The sequence below is a fragment of the Vigna unguiculata genome, chromosome 1 (genome assembly GCF_037176805.1).
Source record: "Vigna unguiculata cultivar grain cowpea cultivar isolate G323 ecotype 2 chromosome 1, ASM3717680v1, whole genome shotgun sequence".
In the NCBI taxonomy this organism is placed as follows: domain Eukaryota; kingdom Viridiplantae; phylum Streptophyta; class Magnoliopsida; order Fabales; family Fabaceae; genus Vigna; species Vigna unguiculata.
The window spans coordinates 10,657,808-10,682,771 of NC_140792.1; the positions used below are offsets into that span (position 1 = coordinate 10,657,808).

General features: G+C 36.9%; 2 protein-coding genes across 2 annotated transcripts; both read right to left on the reverse strand.

The window, feature by feature from the left end:
- Positions 1-16,255: 16,255 nt before the first annotated feature.
- On the reverse strand, positions 16,256-19,626 carry LOC114173184 (uncharacterized). The gene is made up of 3 exons (XM_085665823.1): positions 19,551-19,626; positions 17,046-17,146; positions 16,256-16,964 (listed from the first exon to the last, which is right to left on the reverse strand). The coding sequence occupies exons 1-3, from the start codon at positions 19,624-19,626 to the stop codon at positions 16,470-16,472; spliced, it is 672 nt and encodes a 223-aa protein (XP_085521949.1). The 3' UTR covers positions 16,256-16,469.
- Positions 19,627-22,394: 2,768 nt separating this feature from the next.
- On the reverse strand, positions 22,395-24,620 carry LOC146888696 (uncharacterized). Its single transcript, XM_085670053.1, has 3 exons — positions 24,327-24,620; positions 22,956-23,060; positions 22,395-22,651 (listed from the first exon to the last, which is right to left on the reverse strand). Exons 1-3 carry the CDS (start codon positions 24,580-24,582, stop codon positions 22,605-22,607), a joined length of 408 nt encoding a protein of 135 aa, XP_085526179.1. The 5' UTR covers positions 24,583-24,620; the 3' UTR covers positions 22,395-22,604.
- Between the last annotated feature and the right edge of the window lie 344 nt (positions 24,621-24,964).

A 24,964-nucleotide genomic window follows, 5' to 3' on the forward strand; every position in this document is an offset into this window, starting at 1 on the left:
CACTAAGGCTAGTCCAATGTTTAATTATCCCTATATTTTTTAGCCCTTAGGTTACCTCTCCATTGGCTGCTAGGTTTCTAACCCTTTCACATTCATGCCAGGGGAAAAATTGGCAAAAAGAAATTATTTAGTTCTCAACAAGGTTTGAACCCACACTCATGCACATACCAAACCAAGGCCAAACCATTCAACCAATCTAGATTTCATGATAACTCCTACAATTCTAGGAATTTATCATCACACCACGCATTTAATATATAAATACACAAAAATGCATAATTTAAATAACATCCAAGTGGCACACATAAGATCGAACCCAAGTCCTCACATACAATAAAGTACTCTCAACCACTTGAGCTAGTACTTTTCCACGTCATAGTTCCTCACATTAATTGCTTTAAATGTTTCTATTACCCGTCCTAATTAAATAATTAATTAAATAACTATTTAATTTTCCAGGGTCTTACACGCATCTCGATAATTGCCTTGCATTTTTCGGGATTGGCTTCTATGCCGCGTTGGGTCAACATAAACCCAAGAAATTTACCACGGTCGACGCTGAATACACATTTGTCAGGGTTGAGGCGAAGGTTGTATTGGCGTAGCGCGGAGAAGACCACCGAGAGGTCCTCGGCATGTTGGTGGTGACTTGGAGACTTCATAACCATGTCGTCAACATATACTTCGACACATTGTCCCATTAGATGACTGAAAACCTTGTCCATTAGCCGTTGGTAGGTTGCTCCAGCGTTCTTAAGACCAAAAGGCATAACTCTATAGAAGTAGTTGGCATCGTCCGTGATGAAGGTGGTCTTGTGCATGTCAGATACGACCATGTGGATTTGGTTGTACCCAGAATATGCATCCAAAAAGCTAAGCACCTTATTCCCTGTCGTGCCGTCAACAAATCGGACGATATTGGGTAAGGGGTAGGCATCGTGAGGGCAAGCCTTGTTTAGATCCGTGTAGTCTACACACATCCGCCATTTGCCATTGGCTTTCTTTACCAAGACTACGTTAGAAAGCCAAGTGGTGTACTGAGCTTCTTCTATGAATCCTGCATTCAGTAACTTGTCGGCCTCAACCTCAGCCGCTAGTCGGTGTTCTTCACCAAGTTTGCGTTTCTTCTGGGATATGTATCAGGCTTCTTTGTAGATGGATAGTTTGTGGGATGCCACTAGAGGGTCCACCCCAGGTAGGTCAACGGCTGACCAGGCGAAAAGGTTTGTGTTGCTGGTGAGGATGGGTGTGATGATGGCACGCTCATCAGAGTTCAAACCGGTGCCTAGGTTGATAGAGTGGCCGTTGGGAAGCTTTAGAGGGGAGGTCTCCTCAACTGGTTCGAGACAAACATCCCGACCTACTCTGGGGTCTAGATCTTCGCCTGATAGGGCGATGTCGGAGCCAGGTGGTCGCTCAATGTGGTTGGTTTGTTAAATTGGGAGCTGTGGGCGCAGGCTGGCCATGTACCATTCGCATGCCAAGCGCTGGTCGTAGTGGATGGTGAGGATGTCACCGGAAGGAGAAGGAAACTTCATGGCCAAGTGGGGGGTGGAGACGACAGCGCCAAGGGTGTTGAGGGAAGAACAGCCGAGGAGGAAATTGTAGGATGTTGGCGCGTCGACGATAAGGAAGCGGATTGGAATGGTTTTGGTTTGGGTTCCCTCACGAAAGACGGTGTGGAGGTCGATGTAGCTGCGGGTGGATACTTGTTCGCCAGAAAAGCCATAGATTGGTTCGTCATACGGGACCATAGCGGTGTCCGAAAGTTGAAGTTTTTGGTAGGTGGCCCAGTAAAGGATGTCAACAGAGCTGCCTTGGTTGACAAAGACTTTCTTAACGGCGTAGTTTTCGATTTCAACAGTGATGACCATGGGGCCATCTTGTTGATGGTCGAGGCCATGAAAGTCGTCATCTAGGAAGATGATGGGAGGCATGCGGCGTCTGTGGTGGGAATGGGTGATATGGTGGATGGATTGGATATGGCGAAGGTGTCTCTTTCTGGCGGAAGAAGTGGATCCTCCACTAGCGAAGCCACCAGAGATGGTGTTGATGGTGCCACGTAGGGGAGGGTCGGCAGGGGTGATATCGGTGCGGGCCGATTCGGGTTCCTGGTTAGGGGGTTGGGCGGGGCGTCTGTCATCACAGGAGTCGTGTGGAGGGCATCTGTGGTCGGATTGATGGGGGTGGCGGGATCGATAGGGATGATCATCTCTACGGATGAAGCGGCGAAAGTGACCAGCACAGACCAGTTCTTCTATCTTATCCTGGAGTGCTTTGCAGTCTTCTGTAGTGTGGTCGTGGTTGCGGTGGTAGCGGCAATATTTGGTCATATCAGCGTTAGGAGGTGTGGTTGTCTTACGTGGTGGAGGGATGATGTCAGCTTGTAGGGCCACATCGAGGATGCGGGAGCGGGCTACGGTAAGAGAGGCATATCTAGGGAAGCGAGCTTGGCAGGGCTCGCGTGGGCGGGTATCAGGGCGGGCAGGTTGAGGGGTAGCGTTGGCGGTGGTGGCTGCATAGTCATTGCAAAATTTGGTATGGAGGGTTTGCATCTCCTCCATGCGGACATAGTCGGCTGCACACAATTTAAGTTCGTGCACAGAGGAAGGTGGGTGGAGGTAGACTTTGTTGGCGAAAGGGTCGGGTTGTAGGGTAAGTGCCATGCACTGGAGGATCATCTCCTGGTTGAGGTGTGGGGTGCGAAGAGCTGCCTTACTGAAGCGATCTATAAACGCTCTGAGTGGTTCGCCTTGTTCCTGTCTAATGCCTAGGAGGGAGATTGTGGTAGTTTGGTGTGACGACTTCCAGCAAAATGGGTGGAGAACATGTGGGAAAGAACGTCGAAGATGTCGATGGAGTAAGGCGGAAGGGTTGTGAACCATTCCAGAGCAGGGCCCTTGAGGGTGATGGGGAAGGCTTTGTAGAAGACTGCGTCTTGGGACGTGTACACGGTGACATGGGTGATGTAGACTTTGAAGTGCTCGTCAGGGTCGGTTTCACCAGTATAGCGTTCCAAATTGAAGGGTTCCCATTAGGCAGGAAGAGGGGTGTTGGCAATAAAGTCGGTGAAAGGGTGACGGCGTCTGGATTGGTGGGGAGGGAGCATATGAGGTGGGATGGGATGGTTGATCATAGTGGGAAAGGTGGAGGTAAGGTTGTGAGGGGGGATGTGGGTTGTTGGGAGGTATTGCGGGTTGTATGGTGGAACATGTGTGGTGTGTAGGGTGGTGGGTATGTTGTAGGGGATCTGGGTGGTAAGGAGGGTAGCGGCAGGGGTTGGGGCTGCGGTATGCCTTGGTTGAGTGGATGGGAAGTGAATGGGGTGGGTGGAGGGAATGGGTGTTTGTTGGGTGGTGGTGAAGGTGTGAGGGGTGGGGTTGTATTCGCTTTCCTCCTCTGTGGGCTGGAAGGCTGGGGACCTTGCAGCCTCAGAGGCTTCCTTGGCCTTTCCCTTCAGGGTAGGATCAGCTTCGATCTTTCGCCTAAGGCGAGAATTCTCTTGCCGCAGCGCCTCCATCTCATCAGCGCTGTGTTTCTTCAGATCTGCCAGCTCTTGTTGCATCTTCGCCTGACCGTCTAGGATGGCGGCTAAGTCAGGGGTGATGCCAGCAAGTCCTAAGTGACCAGCATCCGCCTGCTTGTTCACTCCAGCTCTGCTACAGGTGGAAACCATCTTCGGAGAAAAACGGGTACTAAAGGTGCTCGTCTCGTGCCCCACGGTGGGCGCCAATTGTTCCTGCAGAGAACAAACAAGATAAGTTAGGCACAAGCGTCACCTTACCCATGTAGTCCGCTATCTCCTCAGTTGGCCTCTTCCCGGTTGGTACATGTCGGTTTGGACCCATGAGGGGTTACCTGCAGAAGGGATAAATATATATCTCTTTTGTGAGTTGATAAATGTACCACACCTAGCCGATCCCGTTAGCACACCAACACATAATCACCCTTGACCGACAACCCATATCGGCCAAGGCTGGGGGATTGGTGTACCACACCTAGCCAAACTCGACCAAATAAATAAACGATACATATATGCCAAAGCAGTCAAGTAGTCAGCCTAGGCCGGGTTGGCCTAATTCTTACCAGATTGAACCGATGGCATAAACCGTCAAGGAAAGTAGTCGGCCTAGGCCGACTACTCCAATATACTTAGTAAAATTAAAGCCCCTAGTGTTCAATAGGGCTCGATGCAGATGACTTCTTGTACGTTTTACCAAATACATGATGTACTTTATTAACTTTTTCATGAATTTGAATGCCAGTTAATGGAGTTGGTGCTTTGTCATTCTCTTGATGTCCATTGAAGGCTTTCTTTAACCTTCGATAAGGATGATTAGCTTGTAAAAACCTTCGATGGCGCAGATACACGGTCTTCCTTCCGTTTTTCAACTGATGAGATGATGTGTTTTCTTCACATATAAGACATGCTTTATGACCCTTGACATTGTACCCTAACAAATTATCATAAGCTGGAAAGTCATTAATAGTGCAAAATAATATTGCATGCATCATGAAAGTTTCAGAAGCAACAACATCAAATAATTCAACACCATCAACCCATAACAACTTCAAGTCTTCAACTAGAGGATTGAGATATACATCTATGTCATTTCTAAGCTGCTTTGGACCAGATATCATCATAGACAACATCATGTATTTTCTCTTCATGCAGAGTTCAGAAGATAAGTTGTAAATGAATAATATAACGGGCCAACAACTGTGGTTTGTACTTAAATTACCAAATGGATTCATTCCATCGGTAGCTAAGCCAAAACGAATATTTCTGCATTCTTCACCGAACTTGGGAAATTCCTGATCAATATTTTTCCATTGCATTGAATCAGCTGGATGACGAAGCCGTCACATCTTCTCTCAGTTGCATGCCATCTAAGGTTTTTAGCATCTTTAGGATTTGCAAACAAACGCTTAAGTCTGGGCAGGATTGGAAGGTACCAGACTACTTTCAAAGCAGATCCTTCCTTCTCTATTTGACCATTATCTTCACTGTTTCTTTTCTTCTTGTACCGTGATGACCCACACTTTGGACATTTTTTCAAATCATCAAATTATTTTCTGTATAATATGCAATCATTAGGACATGTGTGTATCCTTTTATACTTCATACCCATCGGACAAAGAATTTTCTTGGTGTCATAGTTTTGAGTGGGTAGAGTATTTCCTTCGGGAAGCATTTCATTCAAGAGCATGAGCAATTCTGTGAAGTTTTTATCTGTCCAACCATTGGTCGCTTTCAAATTCATAAGTCTTGAAATCGCTGATAATCGCGTGAACTTAGTTGTACCAACATACAACGAAGTTCTGCATCAGCAAACATCGTCTCATACACATGCGCTTGTGCAAAAGCTTCTACGCCAACATCCCGTATCATGTCCTCCATATTGTCTTCTTCTACTCGCTCTTCACATCGCTCCTCCCGTCGCTCTTTCATAGAGGAATCGGCAAGATATTCAGTTCCCTAACTTGAGTTGCATTCAATTTTCTTCCATTCAAACAGTTGACACAAGGACATCTGAACTTGACCTCATCATCACTTCTACCGTCATAACGTTGCGCAAATTTTATAAATTCTTCTACTCCATTCTCATACTCAGCGCTGATACGTGGTAAATTAATCCAATCTCGATCCATACTGAAATTGCGTGAACAATTTTAGTAATCTTTGAATCAATGCTCACGTTGTAATCAAGGTGTGACCCTATCCCATTTAAGAAGATTCACTTTCTTTATTTTATTGGTACATACTACTTTTAAAATACATATCTTAAATCTCACACAATTTTGCCAGCATTTCGCATTGGCCTTCAGGATACACGAAATGAAAGTGATTATAAACCACAATCAAATATGCACCCGAAGATCAATACAAAACACAATTCACAAATATTCATGAATTTTAAGATATGTATTTTAAAAAGTATATATGAACTAATAAATTACTAGAAAGTGATTAATCTTCTTAAACTGTCCAATCGAACAATTCAATATTCAATACATTTAAATGATTAGTATTGTATCCCTTTATATCTAATTTAAAAAAATGTAGTTTTTTCAAAATGAAAACTCGGGGACAATACATAATTTTCGTATTGAATCTCAAACGGGAAACAAAGGCTAACTCATAGTATGTACAAACAATCCACACAATTTCAATTCCAATGAAAATCAATACTTACAATAATCGAAATTTAAAATTAATATATAAAAAACGAAAAATGAAAAAAAAAACGAGTTAGAAACTTACCTTGGAGGAACCGCGGTACGACACTTGCTGGAAAAACCGAGAAGGAGAGCCGCACGAAATGGAGGTGCAGCACCAACGGAGGAGGGTGGTGGCAGCGACGGTGGAAGGGAGAGACACGAAAGAGTGACGCGATGGTGGTGCGGCACGGAGAGGGTTCACATTCGCCTTCACCTTCGCCTTTGCGTGGTTGCAGTGGTTAGTGTAAGACCCGAGGAATTTAAATAATTAATTAAATAATTATTTAATAAATGCGGGTAGTAGGAGCCTTTAAGGCATTTAATGCAGATAGCTATGACGTGGAAAAGTACTAGCTCAAATGGTTGAGAGTACTTAAATGTGTGAGAGGACTTGGTCAAGTCCTATGTATGTTGTTTGTGTGTTATTTAATTATTATTGTTTTAATAATATGTTAGAGCATGTTGAGTGATAATATAATCATAAAATTATATTAATCATCATGAAACATGAATTGGTTAAATGGTGGAACATTGATTTGGCTTTGGCATGGTGAGGGGTTCAAACCTTGGTGAACCCAAATTAAACTTTATTTTTTTGCCAAAATGTTCTTTGGCATGAAGGTGAAAGGGCAAGGAAACCCAAGCAGCCAAGGAAGGGCTGAAAAACCATCATAACACAACAAATTGAATGCCATTAACCTTAGTTTAATTGTAATTTCGTTTTGCATCATTAATCCCACATTAAGACACCAATTATTGGCCAATTAAGGGAAAAAGAGAGAGGTTTTGTGGCTGGTTTTGTTGGATGGGTAGAGGAATACGAAAATCAGAGTAAGGTGAGTGTATTGAGTGAGACATTAAAGCTAAATTGAGGAGAACTAAGGAAGACTATTGGAAGTAAGGGAGAACCAAGGGCTACTCAAGTTTTAAGCAAAGGAAACCAGGTCAGGGGAGCTAGAACCGTACTTTTATTGTGTTGTTAAATGGTATGAAATGTATGAAAAACTGGATGTATATAACCTGCCTATATCATGTAATTTTCATGTTTCTGGAATTTTCCAGAAACCGTCTGGCGGGCGATGAACCACCGCCAGGCGACTCATCCTTTTCTGGGTTATTTTGGGGTTCCAAAGATGGAACCGCCTGGCGACACGTGACTGCACACCCAGTTTTCTAGGTTTTTGATGAATCGCCTAGCGGTGATGAACACCCTCCAGGCAACGCAAGTCAATTTTGCTCGATTTTAGTGTTTTGGGGTTTTGGGTTGATTATATTCGGGGAGAAAAGATAGTGCCAACTGTTTGGGAAATGATTGGAAGCCCGAATTCACTGAAGTATATAAAATTGAAGGTTCGATTGCGTGAAAATTGCATGAATATCAATTGTTGGGTTGATGAATTGGGGATTTCATAGTCACACTAGATTAAATGGTAAGGTTAGTGGAATTTCGTATATGGAGAAGTCTTATGAAGGAATAATGAATATAAACATGTGAAGGCAGCCTATTGGATCATAAATCGAGTGGAATCAGAATTGTAGGGGTTGCAATAATGTTCGCAAGTGTTGAGAAAATTTATGGGTTCCTGGAACTGTAGGAACCGCCTAGCGGCACCCAATTGGCCGCATGGCGCCACACCAGAGGTTGTGGTGTTTTGATTCACGAAAAACGCTGTTTTTCGTACTTTTCGCACAACAGTAACCGCCGGGCGGTAGTTTAGTCCCGTCGGGCACCAGGCTGCTAATTATGCGCGCTAGGCGCCGGCAATTTTTCTAGTTCGCGCAGTTTTTGTAAAACTGCATTTCCCGGTTCGTTAACCGTCTGATTTAGGTGAAATTTTGACAGGTGGTCTATAACATGTGGTTCTTCACTTTGAACGGTGGAGATTGGATTTGGAGGTCAGTAGCTAGATATATAAATTACTTAGTATTGTTGATTTTGGAGTCTGTAAAATACATGAATAAGCCCTTGATTAGTTCAAGTAAGTTCTAATGAAGCATGATTGGGTTATGTGGTAAGTCTCTATCAATTTGAATGTTCCTTTGGGTTAGTCACATGTGAAGAATTGGTTTGGTGAAGCCATGGTTGTCAATATTAAATTGCATTGGTGCATAAGATCATGTGCTTAAAATTGTTAGAATGCTGCTACTTATATTTTGTTTGAGCATGCTTGGGATGGTCTATATGACTAGGGGATGAATGCACATGTGAGGTGCTATAAGGCCTGGAAAATTATAGATGGCTATGCCTTTCATTAGGGGTACTCTAGAATGAGAGCAAATGAGAGCAACCTATGTGAAGTGTGCTTGAACCTGAACTAAAATCAGTACTGCGCAAGTACTGGTGTAGCGCCTGGCGGTGGTGATCGACTCGCCAAGCGACAACGTAGAAATAGGGGGTTCTGGATCTCGGTGACGCTTGGCGGTATGGAGGGGTGCGCCAGGCGGAGTCTGCAGTTTAGCAAATACTAAGGCACGTGGTGCCTGGCGGCATAGGAAGTTCTGTCACGCGATAGTTGCAACGACAGTGAAGACTAAGGCGCTTAGCGCTTGGCGGTACGTGTCCCCCGCCAAGCGATCTGGAAGCGGCAGCGCCTAGCGGTACCTGTCCCCTACCAAGCGATTTTACTACAGCAGTATTGGTGTTCTTAATTCTGTGGGTGTGATCTACAAGGCTTATGGTGATGCTTCAAAGGTGGGATTGCTGGTGTTCCTTGAGTTGTGGCTCAGAACGTATCCCTTGAGTTGTGGCTCGTGATAGGGGTTAAAGCGCGTCGTATTCCTTGAGTTGTGGCTTGGAATAACATCTCTTGAGTTGTGGCTCGGGATGACGGATGAACACGAGGAACTCTTAAGTTGTGGCTCGAGTTGGCGAGTGTTGCCGGTGTGAGTGTGTTGGTTGTGGCCAGTACGGATGGGTCCAGGTAGATTGCCCTCCTCAGTAGTTGATTGACGAGTTTGGTAGTCTTGGGACGTTGCGAACTATGTTCGTATTTGGGAACTCCACCTAGCGTTACGGTGTTGATCCGTAACATGGTTTCCTGCACGTGCTCTATCGGTTGTGGCCGATAGGTATGGCAACAAGTCACCTAGAAGTAATCACTAGAAGATGTAGAACACGAATAACCTAGTTGTGGCCAAGTGGTATGAATCAAAGGAAAGGAAATCCTTTGGAATGATTGTGTTATTTATATTGATATGTTGTATATGAGTATATATAATTGTATATGTTTTATCTGTTAAGCTCACCCTATCTGCTTGTGTTTGGCGATGATCGTATACGCGATATACGTGAGCAGATGGTGTTGCAAGTAGATCTGGTGAGGCATAAAGCCGGAGCGGGGCTAGTCTTGGGGCAATTTTCTCAGAGCTTTTACATTGTCTTTATGATTTCAAATTAGTTGTAATTATTAATATTATTGGACTATTTTTTATGGTAATAGTAATTATATTCAAGGATTTTGGCATATTTATTTATTTAATAAAGTTGAAATTTCCCGCATTTTTGGGAAATGGATTTATAATTAATGAGTTTTATTTTTTCTTATTTTATTTTATTATTTAAACCCGTAATATCCTGACTGGATGTTACTGTCGGAGGTTGTCGGAGGTGGTTGGATGCTATGGTGGCAGCAGCGGAGAGAGAGTGAGAAAGAGGAAAGTTCCAGAGGCGCGGGGAAGAAGAAGGGGGTTCACGAAATTGGAACCCTAAATAAACCATATGGCTTCGGTTGTTCAAGGAACCGAAGCCATACACCCCTTTTTGGCACCGGGTCTTGCTGGACCGAGGCCAAACACCTAACGGCTAGTTGACTTTTTCAAAATGCAGTCCCTTTTTGGCTTCGGGTCTTGTTGGACCGAGGTATATAGTGCTCTTTGGCACCGGTTTTGGGTAAACCGAGGCCTATAGTGCTCTTTGGCTTCGGGTGTTAGGTGAACCGAGGCATAAAACTTGGCTGGAATTGCAAAAATGCCACTGCGCCATTATATGAACTAGTGTCAGGGAAAAAATTTGAACTCACCCCACACCCACACTTAACCTTTTGCACTCCTGGGCAAAATTGAACAATTTCAAAACTTTATTCTAAGGTATTTTATTCCATATCTTTACTGGATTAAAGGAATGAATACAAATGGAAACAAATCAATCTTTTAGAAATCATGTTGTCATGCACATACAAATGGAAAGATTTTATTTTTCACACATATGTTAATCTTTTAAGTTTACAAGATAATCAAATATGAAAGAGAAACACTCAAGTTAAATGTATATTTTCTCACCAAAATTCGCTCAAGTGTTTTGGCTTGTGTTTCCACTCAAAATACCCATGCAAGAAAACACTTTCAATGATTAGCAAGAGTCTAATATTCACAGCTTTCAGAAAACATGGATTCAAAAATCATGAGGACTTCACAGGTTATAATGGGACTAAGGCAAAGGTAGGAATTTTTTTTTTAGGATTTTAGTGGTTTTGAAATAGTAAGGTAGAAAGAATTATGGAGCATAGTTTCGAAAACAATCCCTTTTGTCTTTTTTTCTATTTTATCCTTTGTTGCTCTTTTTCAGAAAGCAATCATTTTTCATTTCAACACTATATCATCAACAATTTTGTAACATAAAATCCAATCCCAAAATTTTCCCGCCCAAACGTCACATTAATAACAAAGTAAAATGTCCATAATTGAAATGACTCTCAAGCTTCTCTTGGCATGATTCATAACATTCACTGACTTTGCACCTTCCCTGGTCTCTGAAAAAGCCTCAATGTCATTTCCACTTCTCAAGGTTGGGGGACTACTATAGGGATATACCAATATACCAAGAAAAGAGAGTTTTTTATTATAGAAACCTTGGACACAACATGTTATGCCAAAGGCTGGGGGACTGGTGTACTATACTAGGCGGATATGACCGGTATAAATAGATACCTGGTCCTAGTCGCCAACCTATAGTCCTATTTAGGAAATAATAGCTAAACTCTCATAATCAAGTCATAAGCCTGATATTTGAGCCCTGATAAGGCCCATACAAACCCAAAGGAGGCCTAGCAAGCCCAATAAAGGCCTAGCCCATAAGCCAGGTAATCTATGATTAATGCTTTATAAATATAGGTGGACCATAATAATTCAAGGTACACAATTCATTAATACAAAAACTAAGATTTTACTTTTGAGAGCTCTCGTTGACTTGATCGTTGGAGTTCTTTTCTGCAGGTAATATCTAAAATGTTTAATCCAACAGTAGGACATGAAGGGATACCCAATAAAACTGATGAGTATCTGTCTAGGAGATTCAAAGATTGGGTGAGACTTGATTTGTGTTTCCTGATATTTTATTATCTTTTCCGCAAGAACATTAGGGCTTTCAATTTTAACTACATTAAGGCTTTTACTCTATAATATTCAAGAAATGATTTTTGAACATTTTAATCCTTCAGTATTATAAAAGAGACCTTTTACATAAGAGTTTTGAACAAATTATGTCACTTAAAACTTAAAATTCTAGTGTGAATGTGAAAGATGTAATTTTGTGTCAGACTTTTTACTTGACAAAAATATCATATTTCTATGGATGCACTAATCCATAATAGATGTGAATGAGTATCAGAGAAAAAAATAATTATAGAGTAAATTTTACCTTTGATTATGTAATGTTTGACATAAATTTACATGAAATATTGCATAATCCAATGTAATATTGGTATTTTTTTTTTAATTCAAATAGTTTTGGTTTAAAACTAGAACCTAAAATACACAAAAAAAACTAGTTCATATATACCAATAATATAACCCAAACATTTGTATCAAAAGTTAAATAAAATAATCTAATGTAACCTAAATGAGCTAAACAACATAAACCTAACTACACTATATATGTTGGAGAAAAAAGATTTACCATTGTTTTTTTATTTGTTGACGTCATCTCAGGATAATGCAGATTGTTCATTCAATACTTGAAACATTTGACTCGTCTTATTATGCAATACTCGTAAAAGACAATTAGCAAATGTTGAAATGGGTTACCTTGTTCAAGAATCAGTAATATCCTCTACTTTAGTATTACACTAAAATGCGCAAACAAGTGACAATATTATTTTCATACAACTTATAAATAAATGGGTTAAATATGTTTTTGGTCCCTTAACTTTTATAAAAATTAAAATTAGTCCCTCTTCGAAACTTTGGACCAATTTAGTCTCACATCTTCAAGAAAAATGTGTTACCCCAATACAAGTTGCACTCGTAACTAGGCTCCCAGCAAGGCATCGCATCATCACCTCCATCCAAAGCTGTGTAGCGATCCTCATCGTGATCCAACTCTGCACCCAAAATCGCTTGGCGCACCACTCGCGTCACTAGGCGGAACTTGGTTCCAGACCGCCTGGTGGGCTTTCCTCATCGCCAGGCGCCAAGCGCCTTCCAATACTCCTGGTAACAGCTTCCGCCTGGCGGGCCTTCCCTACCACCAGGCACCACGCACGTCTAGTGGCCACTGCCACTGTTTTGGTTCTCTATCGCCTGACGGCTCGTCCCACGCTGCTAGACACCATACAATAGCACAATGATATTGGTTTCTGGCACTTTTGAAAAGGTTCCAATGAACCCCCAAACATACAACACACAATAATATCCAGTCAACGATTATCCAATCATAATCCCTATGACTGGATCACGATGTACACATTTATTCACGCCACTCAATTAATTATTATTATGCATACCATATTCTCCATCATTTACTAATTGAAACTTGTCATATTCCACTCAACATACTCCAAGTCTTATAATCATACATATTAGTATTCATGTAAACTCATGCCACTAACATTGGTCAATATTGCGCATATGCTTTAAAACAACATAACAAATACACCTGCCTATGAGCAATGAAATACACAATCCAGACCACCTCACATATACTCAATCTAACACACTTCACAGACAAACCTACAACTATTTTTTTTTCACATATAATATGCCAAGCTAAAATTTACCATTATACATGATCATACTATCATACATAGACATAATTCCATAACAATTTCCCTCATTCACACATAATTCAAAAGAAGAAAATAACTTAACACCCACTAGATAAAAAACGCGCCCAAAACAGCCAAAAGAATGCAATGTTGTCGTTGCCAAGGCGGCATATCATATTCTGAGCAGAAACCCAAAATTTTATCGCTCTAGTGAAAACCTTAAACCCCCAATTCGAATTTCAGTCAATCAAGTGCATAAAATCATAACAATTCCGATTTCCTACATGCATATTCATCACATACAGTAATAAACTCTCAATTTCACCATGCTTTAACTCCAATAATCACATTAACAAATTAACTCCGACCCCCAACATGACTCCCTCATGTTTATGCTTCCTAAATCAATCACCAAACTCATATGAACATAGCATTAATCATCAATTACCTAATTTTTATTCGTCAAATCATGTATAAAAACATTACTAAAGATCCAACCATCCAAGAATCCATAGAAAATTGCCGCAACATAACAAGGGTTCGTGTCGCCTAGCGGAAACATCCCTACCTCCAGGCGGTTCATCTCAAAAACCTAGGAATGGGCTTCTCGATCATGCATCGCTTGGTGGATCTTCAAAGTCGCCAAGCGGTTTCTGAGAAATTTTTAGAAACTCGAAACAATGGAAATTTAAAACAAAATAGGCAACATCCAATCATACCATACATCACGAAAATCATACAATAAGTATACATGTAAATGAGCTTCCCTAACCTGGCAATCCGTGCTCCAATTGCAAAACCTAAGCTAGCTTTTTGATCCACGAAACCTTCTCCTTCTCTTCCCCCCGTTCAGCTCTTCCTCTCACTCACTAACACACAATGGTTATTCTGTATTTCCTCTCGTCATAGTACACACCAATTGTAGCCTCCAAAACACACTCTAACACCCTTAATTTTCCCTTTAACTATGCCTTAATTGTGGTTTATTGCAAGTAAACGAAAATACATTGAAATGGGGTTTAATTGCCATTCAACAACCATTATGAGATGCTTTTCTAGCCCTTCCATTTGCTCCATGGCTAGGGTTTTCTGATTTCCCTCATTCATGCCAAAAAGGAATTTGGCAAAAGGAACTTAATTTGCTTAAGTTAAGGTTTGAACCCATTACCACACAATCGCAATTCAAAGTGCACAACCAACTCAACCAAATCATGTTTCATGATAATCTTTATAATTCTAGAATTATATTATCACTCCTCATGATCAAGCATATTATTATTAAAATAATAACAATTAAATTAACACCCGAATGTCATACATAAGACTCGAACCAAAGTCCCCCTGTAGTATCCAAGTACTCTCAACCACTTGAACTAGTATTATTCCTTATCATTTATTCTAGCATTAATTACCATAAAGGTTCCCAATACCCGCATTCATTAAATAATTATCTATTTAATTATTTAAATTTCTCGGGTCTTACAAGATGAATTGTAAAGTTGATATGCATGTGGAATGACAAGAAAGTTGCAATGGTTGATATGGTTTGGAGTGTTGCTTGAGTATTGGGGTTGTATGGTCGAATCCTACTCAGAAAAAAAAAGGAGAAATTATTGGTATATTTTTTAGTAAATTCGTGATACACATAGGGAGGCAAAAGGTTAAGGCAAATACATTGTATCTGGACACAGTCACTATGGAGCTAAGTCAGAATTTTTTTTTAGAAGAAAGCATAGGGAGAGTAAGGGGAATGTAAGTTTTGGAGAAAAGGAAAAGAGGGGCTGCAACTAAGTCAATTTTTTTTTTAAAAGAAAGCATAGGGAGAGTAAGGGGAATGTAAGTTTGGGAGAAAAGGAAAAGAGGGGTTTTTGTGAGGCAACATTGGATTGGAAGCAAAGGAAGGTAGAGAAAGTGAAGGTGATCTCATTTCAAGAATTCCAAGTAAGGGGAGCTGTGTGTTTATGTGATGAATGTCTTGGATATGAGATAAGAAGTGTTTATCCTTGTGGTAAAAGAAGGTTGGTTTTTTGGTGTAAGAGGTGCTAAACCATTTCTTTGATATTACTTGATTTATTAATTTATGGGATGGTGAATTGTAAATTGGGGTTAAGTTTTGGCATAAGGGTGTTAAACCATTTTCTTGATATTAAGTGATTGTGTGTAGAGAAATGATTGTAAATTGATATATGGAATGGTGAAATGGAAAAATGCATCTATGGGTTACATTTTTTTGTGTAAGGTGGTGTTAAGCCTTGTTCTCATTATTTTGTATTTATGTATGGAGAATTAGTTTCATTTTAAAATATGGAAATATCACTGCAAGAAATCAGCTTATTATCTACGCCAGTTTTTCGTGGGTAATGTTCACTTTTTCGTAGGTAATGCGTTGTTATCTACGAAGCAAATTTCGTAGGTATTGAGCTGCTAGGTAACTTTATCTACGAAATTGTGCTTTGTAGATAACGTACCTAATATCATTATCTACGAAAGAAAGACGTAGATAATTATCTACGAATAACCTACGAATATCATTATCTACGAAAATAGTTGGTGGATAAATTACAACTGGAGTTATCTACGAAATATTTCGTAGGTAACTTATCTACGAAAATTGTCGTAGGTAATATATCTGCGATATTCTGCGTATGTAATTTACCTACGAAAATCTTCGTAGGTAAATTATCTACGAAATATTTCGTAGGTAATTATCTCCTACATTTTTCGCATATGTAAATTACCTACGAAGGTCTTTGTAGGTAATTATCTACGACAAGTTTTGTAGATAATTTACATACGAAACTTTTCATAGGTAACGTTATAATATTAAAAAAAATTATAAATAATTTTAATTTCTAAAAATTATCATTATATATTTGTCAGGACTTACGTCTAAACTCCACCTGTAAACAATGCAGTAGACAATTTTGTCTACTTAACTATACATAAAATATTCTAGAATTAGAAAATATAGTAGTTTTATATCATAGACAAGAGAAGTGATGTCTAGACATAAAAGTTGGACTCCACCTGTAGATCCTACAAACATTCCAACATTCAAATAACACCTTCAAATATAAAACAACATAGTTATCCAAAGGTTTAGCAGCATTCATATAATCACATCAAAACTATAAAACTACAAATATAAAATAAAGTAGATAACACAAATTAAGAAACTAACAAATAAGCTACATAGGTCAAGTCCTACAATTTAAAAACTAACTAAATTTACCTCTAGTTCAACAAGTCCTACAATTACAAACCTAACTAATAATCTGCATAATGAGAAGAGTTTTGCCCATGCTGGTGGTCCCTCTCCCGAGCATCATCTTGGTTTTGATCCTTATTTTGTGGTTGTTCATTGAAGTCTTGCAAAATGGTTTGTGCGGCGGGAGGAAGAAGAGGGAGAACAACAGTTACTAGGGATTCTAATTTTCTCTGCACTCGTTGATTCTCCTCCCTAGATTGACGAAACTCTTCCCTAGATTGACGAATTTCTTCTTCCAACCTTAGAATCTTTTGTGAATCCATACTTGTAGAACTGGATGGTTGTTGTGTGAAGGCTTCCCCACAAAGATAATTTTCATTCAGTTTTCCAACACCATATACTCGTCCCTTAGGATTTTTTCCACCAGCAGCAACTAACCAACTTTTTTTCCTTAACTTCTCTTCCTCACTAGGGTCCAATGGAGATATTTCTTCTCCTTCACCACAAGAAGCAGCCTCAGATCTTGCTTGGGAAAATACAATTTGAAATTCCTCCTGTTATTCAAAATAGACATGTTATATAATGGCAAATCTTTATATTTAAAAAGGAGGAAATATCTAAGTTAGAGAAATTACATATGTTTGTTTAGATCTGTGATCTACAAAATCACCGGTATTCTTGCGAACATGAGTATGGTGGAAAAGCTCATCAAAATGTACAGGACGACCCAATTGTTCTGCCTATAACTAAAACTAATTAATCATGATAAAATAGTAATCAAGTTATATAACACCGGTTTTCAGTAGTCAAATTTTGATTTTCTAGTACAGAATTGAGTCATTTGCCAAATATAACCTAACTTGAACAATTTTCCCTTGCACCCATTTTTTAGCCTATTTTTAACTTTTATTATGAATTTTTAGCTTATTAGCACCTTGGACCCGTAAAACCATGTTTATACACTGTTCTACAGTTGTGAGGTGAATTAGGCTGAGTTGTGGGACATTGTTGAATTCAAGTGCGAGGGGATTTTTGATAAAGAGGCATATGTGACTGAGTTGGTTGCTGAAATATCTTGTGAATCAGTGAAAAATGAGAGCAAAAACTGGAACAAAATGAGAGAAAAAACTGGAACAAAATGACAAAATTCTGGTGAAGAAGAAAAATATGAAAAAGATGGAAAAGTGGAAAAAAAATTAGGATGTGCAGTTTTTAGTTAGAAAAGTAGGATGAGTCAACTGTGCAAAATTTTTATTGGGAGATTTGTTTCTGTTTTTAGAAAGTGAGTTGCTTTTCTTTTTATTTTTCCCTAAGTGTGCAATTGTTCAAGTGTGGGGGTGTGATAATTTTCTAATTTTTCCTTTTTTTTTGTCCATTTGTATTCATTTTGGGTTGGTTAAAGTGTTTAATTCATAGTTTTTACCTTAAATTTAGTTTGGAGTGTCATATTCTTAGTTTTTTCTTAATTTGTGTTAATTAGTTTTGGATCGTAGTAGTTTAGCCTAGTTGTTAGTTGTTTAGCTTCATTAACCTATACTAGAATAGTGTAGTCTAGTATTGGTCATAACATTTACTAATTTCAACATCCTAGTTCTAGAATCAATTTGAGTAGGTAGTTACTCTTAGTTTCTATTTTTTTTTATTTTGTTAGTTCTATAATTTTGCATTATTAGGCTAGTTATAGTATTTTTACATCTTAGCTTAGTTTAGTATAGCACAAACTGATTTGTAGTTAGCTTAAGTAGTTTAGTTTAGATTAAGGTTACTTTGTATGCATTTGGAGAGTTTTATTGTGTCATAAATCTAGTTTAGAATAGGTAAATTGTAGGCGCTGATTTGTAGTTTTTAGCAAGTTTAGTCTAGTTAGTGACCTACCTTAGTCTGGTTTGAGTAGTTTTGAATAAACATTGTTTCTAACCAGCAAAGAGGTGCAGTCAAATGGAATGTAGGCCAGTGCTTTAAAGTTGATACAAGATTAGTGATCAAGAGAACAAAGTGAAACCAATCAGCAAAGAGGTGAAATCTGGACTAGTTTTGGCAAAAATCCACATAATTGATTTTATAGTTGACTTTTGCATTGAAGCTCAAATGGATATGCCAGCACTGGGGGAGGCTAATGGACATCAAAGTACATTTGTGTTGAGCTATAGCTGTCAAAACACACCAGTCTTCATTTACACTTGAATAGTTAACTAGCCTAGTTATATATTACTTAGTTGAATCTTATTTTTACAGTTTTAGGAATTAGAATAGTTAACCATGTAGTTTTACTTGAGTTTTGTAGTAGTTTGGATTGTTTTACTTATAAACAGTAACAAATGGATGTAACCCAAAAATAACAGATATCAGTCAAAAAAGTCAGCAATGTAGTACCTTAAAGAAATTTTATCAAGAGAGTGTGACTTCAGGACCAAAACTTTAACCTTCTCACAAACAAAAAACCAAGCTAGGATCTCAGATGGTGCAACTCTATCCACAAAAAGAAAAGAGATACATAAGTGCATGAGTATCAAAATTGTGATCTAAGAAAATTTGACACACCTAGGACATATAGCAGTAAGTAATTACAATCAACTTCTTATATATCAACTTACAATATAATATTTTATAATTGAGTTACTCAAAAACGATAATCCTTGATAGGTTACAATAAAACTTTCCTATACATATACAAACCAAAAATCGAACCTCATCATATACTTAATGAAACATTAATTATGCATCATAATTGAAGGAATTTTCACAATAAACATAACATGTAGTTGAAAACTTATTTGAGCTGCATTCTTGCATTTGATTGACCACTGCATATTATACAACCTCAAATCTCAACATCGTGACAGAAAAAAGTAAGAAACAAGGTACTAAAATAGAGGAGGAAATTAACAGTATGAGTATTCCATTTTTACCATCATTTTTCAGTTGACCCAATGATGTTAAAGATATCTGGAATATCTGAAAAAGATATTGGTCTCTAAAAGAGCAAGCATACCAATAATATTATCTGATTTTAATGTATCAAGGTATTTGATTAAAAGCGTCATCCAACGTTTGACTTCAAAATATGTCAATTTCTCTTCCACCTTTCTTAAGCTACTCTACTATCACAATCACCTACATTTTTCAATCATTTGATTTACCTTTTAGAGACTTTGCTGCATCAAATTTAACAGGAGCACAAGGTCTCAAGGGAAAATCTTGGCCTGATTTGGACATGTTACCATTTGGATGGCTAACTAATCCAGGTTAGCCTAAATGCTCTTGCATTTCTACTTTTTTCTTTAATTCATTAGGATCAAGCTAGTCATGGTATTCTAATCAGTTCCCAATTTACATCAAATGCATAACAATTTTCTAATTTACATCCAGTGAATTTTTTATGCTAGATGTTTAAGAATATAAAGTATAAAAACTTCTTTTTATTTTGTTTCGTTTTTCGATAGATGCTCATGAAGGTCCACATAGGTCTACTAAGCTTACTCAAGATGAGCAAAGAACTCAGGTACATATGCAAAAACACACAACATAATCAAATTATTGTAATAAATTCTAAGTGGTGTTATTCTCATCTCACAAACCTTTGATCTTATAACAAATCCTACCCTTCTGGAGATGAACTCTTTTAGCTTAAACAATTAGGAGGCACGTTGAAATTTTCTTGCTTTTTTTCCTTTGTAATCAATGTTTATAAAATCTTACATTGGCACTGTTTCTGCTTTTTTCTTATGTAGTTTCCTCATATCGTAACATTAGATTGCAACCGGAAGAAATGGTTTGTCTAATCATCATCATCATTTCATCTATATTACACTTTTATAGTTCAATTTTTCTCCAATACCAAATTCATATGTAGTAAAATAATATAAAGAAAAGTCTTCATTAAATGTTAGTGTAAGTTAGTATGAAAAACTTAACATTAACTAAATTAAACACAACAAGATGTGTAAGCCACATTGAATCTTCAAGACACTTGACATGTAAAACAGAGTATTCAAGTAGCACAAGTTAAGACAATTGCCTCCATAAAAAACACATACAAGCACAAACTCGTGCCAATAGTATTTTGCAATGTTCCCACTATAGATATTCAAGTAGCACAAGTTAAACTCTACCCTGATTCATCTTAGAGATAAGTTGTAAAATGAAAGATCCCTATCAAATTGAACCCGTAAATAGAACCAAAGGAATCTTCGCAGAATAACAAAACTAAACAAATGGAGACAGAATCAATCGAAAGAAAACGGTTAGCCACAACCATACATCCCAAAATGTAAAACCCTAAACCCATCACTTACAATTATTTCCCAATTCATGGAGCATTTCTGATTCCTTCTTGTGCACAAAGTTAGGGTTTGTGAAGGGTCTTTTGCTTTGTGAACATGAACGTCTTTTTGGCCAGGGTTGGAGAATGAACCTCAACCTGATTGGGACGCGTTGCTGCCACGGAGTCACATTGCCCGGGTCAACGATGAAGATTGATGTTGCTGTGTTGGATGAAGGTTGCTATGACGGAGTGACGAGTTTCCGGTGAGTGTGAGGTGAGGTTTCAAGATGATTGGGACGCGTTGATGCCACAGAGTCACATTTTCTGGGTCAACGATGAAGGTCGACGTTGCTGCGTAGGATGGAGGTTGCTGCGATGGAGTGACGAGTTTCCGGTGAGTGTGAGGTGAGGTTTCGAGAAAGGGAAGTGAGGTTTTGAGAGTGTGAAGTGAGGTTTCGAGAGTGGAGGTGAGGTTTCGAGATTGAGAGTTTTTCTTTCTAACTTAGAAAAAAAATCTGTCTGAAGGATTGGGTAATACAAAGTTACTTTAAAATATTATATTTTTAATAAAAATAATATAATTTTTACATACAAAAATTTTCGTAGATAAAATTTTTTAAAATAATTTTTATATATAATTTTTATGATATTTGTTATCTACGCCAAATTTCAAAGGTAATACTTCGTAGAAAAATTTTCCACCAAAGTGAGTCATAGTTACTTACAAAATTTTTGTACGTAATTTACTTTTCTTTTACCTACGAACTATTACATTATCTACGACTACTCTTCGTAGATAAAATAAAATTATCTACGAAAAATATTTTGTAGATAAATTTTCCTAGATAATAGCCAATTTTCTTATAGTGTATAAAGGGGTAATTGCATTCTTAAGGATGAAATATGACAACAAGTTTCTTTAATGGTTGAGCTCATGGTGGTAGTGTGAATTGTATATTTTGGGATTAACATCTAAGGTTTACACACTAAAACATATTTATCTTGTTTATTATATGAAATTTTATTAAAAAAAATAAAAGAAGAAAAGAAACGTAAACATGGAATTAGATATCTTCGACCATTGACATTTTTAAGAAAATATATATAAAATGAAAAATTGAATTTTGATGTTTATTTTTATTCGAAAAAGAAAGTAAAATGGGATATAGCGTAGAGAATTCCTTAGGGCTTACTATAATATTACAAATATGTTGCAAATAGAGATGTTAAAAAAATCCGTATCTGCTCTTATCCGCGAATAAAACTCGCAACGGGTAGAAAATTGATATTGTAAATAGATATTCATATGTTAATGGGACGGGTACCGATATCATAGTATTTGTACCCATGGATATCTCCGTACCCGCTATACTCTAATTTAAATTTTAAAAAAAATTAAACAAACATGATTAAAACATTAACACATTGATTTTTAATGGATTATTTTTTATCAATTGATTTCAAAAAATCTTCATTTCATTGTAAACTATCATTCAACACTATTTAAATGAGTTAGTTTTACACTTTGTTTGAGATTTATGAATTTTATGCATTGTATTTTTATTTAGATTTATGGTTAAAATATGTTGTTCAATATTAAATTTTACTTTTGTAAATACCCACGGATACTCATACATATATATGGATATTAAAAAATATGTGAATATCCACATAACGGATATTCATACAGATATATGTATGAATACAGAACAAATATTTATCCAACATATATGATACGGAAGAACTACTGTCGATACTCTAGTTACCTTGTTGACATATCTAGTTACAAACCGATCGATCTATGTGAGTAAAAATAGAGCATAATTATGATCAATTATTTGCAGTGAAACAACTATTATTGAGAGAGTACAAGAAGAGTTTGGGGTATTACATAGTGCACCTAATTAATAAAATAACTGATTCAAGAGAATCATACTTCAACATTACTTGGTGGCAGTCCAGGAGGCACAGTGAAATCTAAAAAGTAAAAATCCAAATTAAGAGGTCATCAGTTAGCCATTAAAACCATGAAAAATTGTAAGTAATACTAATTTCATCCCAATATGTTCACTTAAAACAAAAAAAAAATTAAATATTTACCTTTTTATATATTTATATTAAAATTATCTTAGTCACATTATTAAATACATTGTATTTACTGTGTTTATATCTATTCATTGTATTAACTAAAAGAACAAATATAAATTATTCTCTCAAAAATTTTGCAATTCAACCATATTATAAAACTATTACTGAAATTTAGATTATATAATTTTCTTACTCCAACACTTGTAGCCAGCAGGCAAAGGCAGGCGACTGTAGCTGAAGCAGTGTAACACTCTCTTCCAGTCCAGAGTTTCTCCCACCACACCTCCAATTGGAAATACTGTTCAGAAATGAATAAATAATAATTATTAAGTTTCTTTCATATTAATTTTTTTGCTACCAGGTTTCTGTATAAACTTCACATTTAATTAACTAATTAAGATAAATTACTCCTTACGTACTCTTAAAAAATAGAAAAATAAAATAGATAAAATTAGGCCTACACTTAAAATGAAGTTTTGTATTTAAATAATTTTTTATTTTTCAATTATTATAAGAAAATGTGTTTTATTTTTAAACTAAATTACAAGTATTTAGTACTCCTTAACAACTGACACATGAAATATATGTAATATGATAAATTGAGTTTTACGGTGGATTATAATATAATCTTCAAACGCCCCGTTTGATAGAAAAAATATTTTACGTGACTTTTATAAAAAAGATGAAATATTTTGAGGCGGAAAAACAAATTTATTAAACCTATTTCATATAAGTTATGAAATGAAATATTTTTTTCTTTAAAAAATACAAGATTAATAGTTTAATTTTTACCTAATCTCCTTCTACCCATATGTTATTATTATATGTGTAAGAAAAAAAAGGCAAAAGGGGTTCAAATGTAAAAGAGAAGTTGATAAACTATAAATTATGCGCGTAGTTTTCAACTAAAGATTTATGAAGGAAAAAAGAAAAATAAACAGCACACTTCATTTTGAAAAAAATTATTATTTCATTGGTGATCACATATAATGGACAAATACAATATATATATATATATATATATATATATATATATATATATATATATATATATATATATATATATATATATATATATATATCGGATGCAAATTTAAATTATATTTAAAATAAATATGATTATTTTTGTGTGAATGTAAATTAAAATAAAATATATTGAATATTTTCAACAGAAAAATTTATAAATAATTATCGTTTTTTATTGGTTTATATATTAGACAATGACAAGTATCAAATTCAATAAAGTATTAGATATTGATACATGTTACAAATTGAATTGGTGCATTATGATCACTTTACAATTATTATTTTTTTAAATCCGGTGGAACCCAAGATGCACGGAATCCTTATTAAAAATTAAAAAATTAGACGGAAGAAATTAAGTTTACATTTGAAAAATATATGTACTTTTGAACAATTTTTATGGTTATTTTTTTTAATTGATAATCAATAAGTTCATCCTCAATAGTCTTTAATACAATATTTTTAGTACCTGAAAATACTTTAAAATTACCAAGTCATGATTGTTGAAACAAGTCTAAATGTTTTCAAAGGAAGAACATACCAACTTTCCGAGAGAGGCTGTTGCACCAGCATGATAATTTTGGATATACGTCGTTGATGGCTTTAATGCACCTGTCATTAGGGTTCACAAGTCTTTGATTAGTCTTGTTCATGTAATACGTGCATTCTATAGTCATGCCACGTATTTCTACTTCACATTCCTCTGCGGAAACCAATTTTTTCTCATTCAACACTGATAACACATTTATTACAAGGATTACCAGCAACCACAAGGATTTCATATCTGAATTTCCCATTTTCTCTTCTACTTTTTCTTTCGCTTATGTTCACTTCAAATGTGGCTTTTAAATACTCTAAATTTCTTCTTGGTTTAAGACCAAACTTTTAATGCCAGTGAAGAAACGGCTACATATGTATTAAATGTTTATAACACCCCCATATGTAACTGTTTGCTACATAAATATATACTTAACTTTCCATAACCGTTTATTGTTCAGACATGTAAATAAACTCGGAGGAAGATAGATCCATGTGTATAATATCAGACAGATGTGGATAGTTAAGGTAATTAGGGTAATTAGTTGGCCTTTTGAATAGAGGTGTCAATTTGGTCCAGCCCACAAGGCTTGGCCCTGGCCTATGTAGGCTAGGGTCAAAAGCCCACATTGAAAAAAGCTC

Coding starts and splice junctions, on each gene's coding strand:
- LOC146888696 (XM_085670053.1), bottom strand. CDS start 24,582: ATGGGAAATTCAGATATGAAATCCTTGTGGTTGCTGGTAATCCTTGTA. Junction 23,061..24,326: donor CAGCCTCTCTCGGAAAGTTG/GTATGTTCTTCC, acceptor ATTTCTGAACAG/TATTTCCAATTGGAGGTGTG. Junction 22,652..22,955: donor TGCTGGCTACAAGTGTTGGA/GTAAGAAAATTA, acceptor TTTACTTTTTAG/ATTTCACTGTGCCTCCTGGA.
- LOC114173184 (XM_085665823.1), bottom strand. CDS start 19,626: ATGTCCAAATCAGGCCAAGATTTTCCCTTGAGACCTTGTGCTCCTGTT. Junction 17,147..19,550: donor TGCAGCAAAGTCTCTAAAAG/GTAAATCAAATG, acceptor AGTTATAGGCAG/AACAATTGGGTCGTCCTGTA. Junction 16,965..17,045: donor ACAGATCTAAACAAACATAT/GTAATTTCTCTA, acceptor TTTGAATAACAG/GAGGAATTTCAAATTGTATT.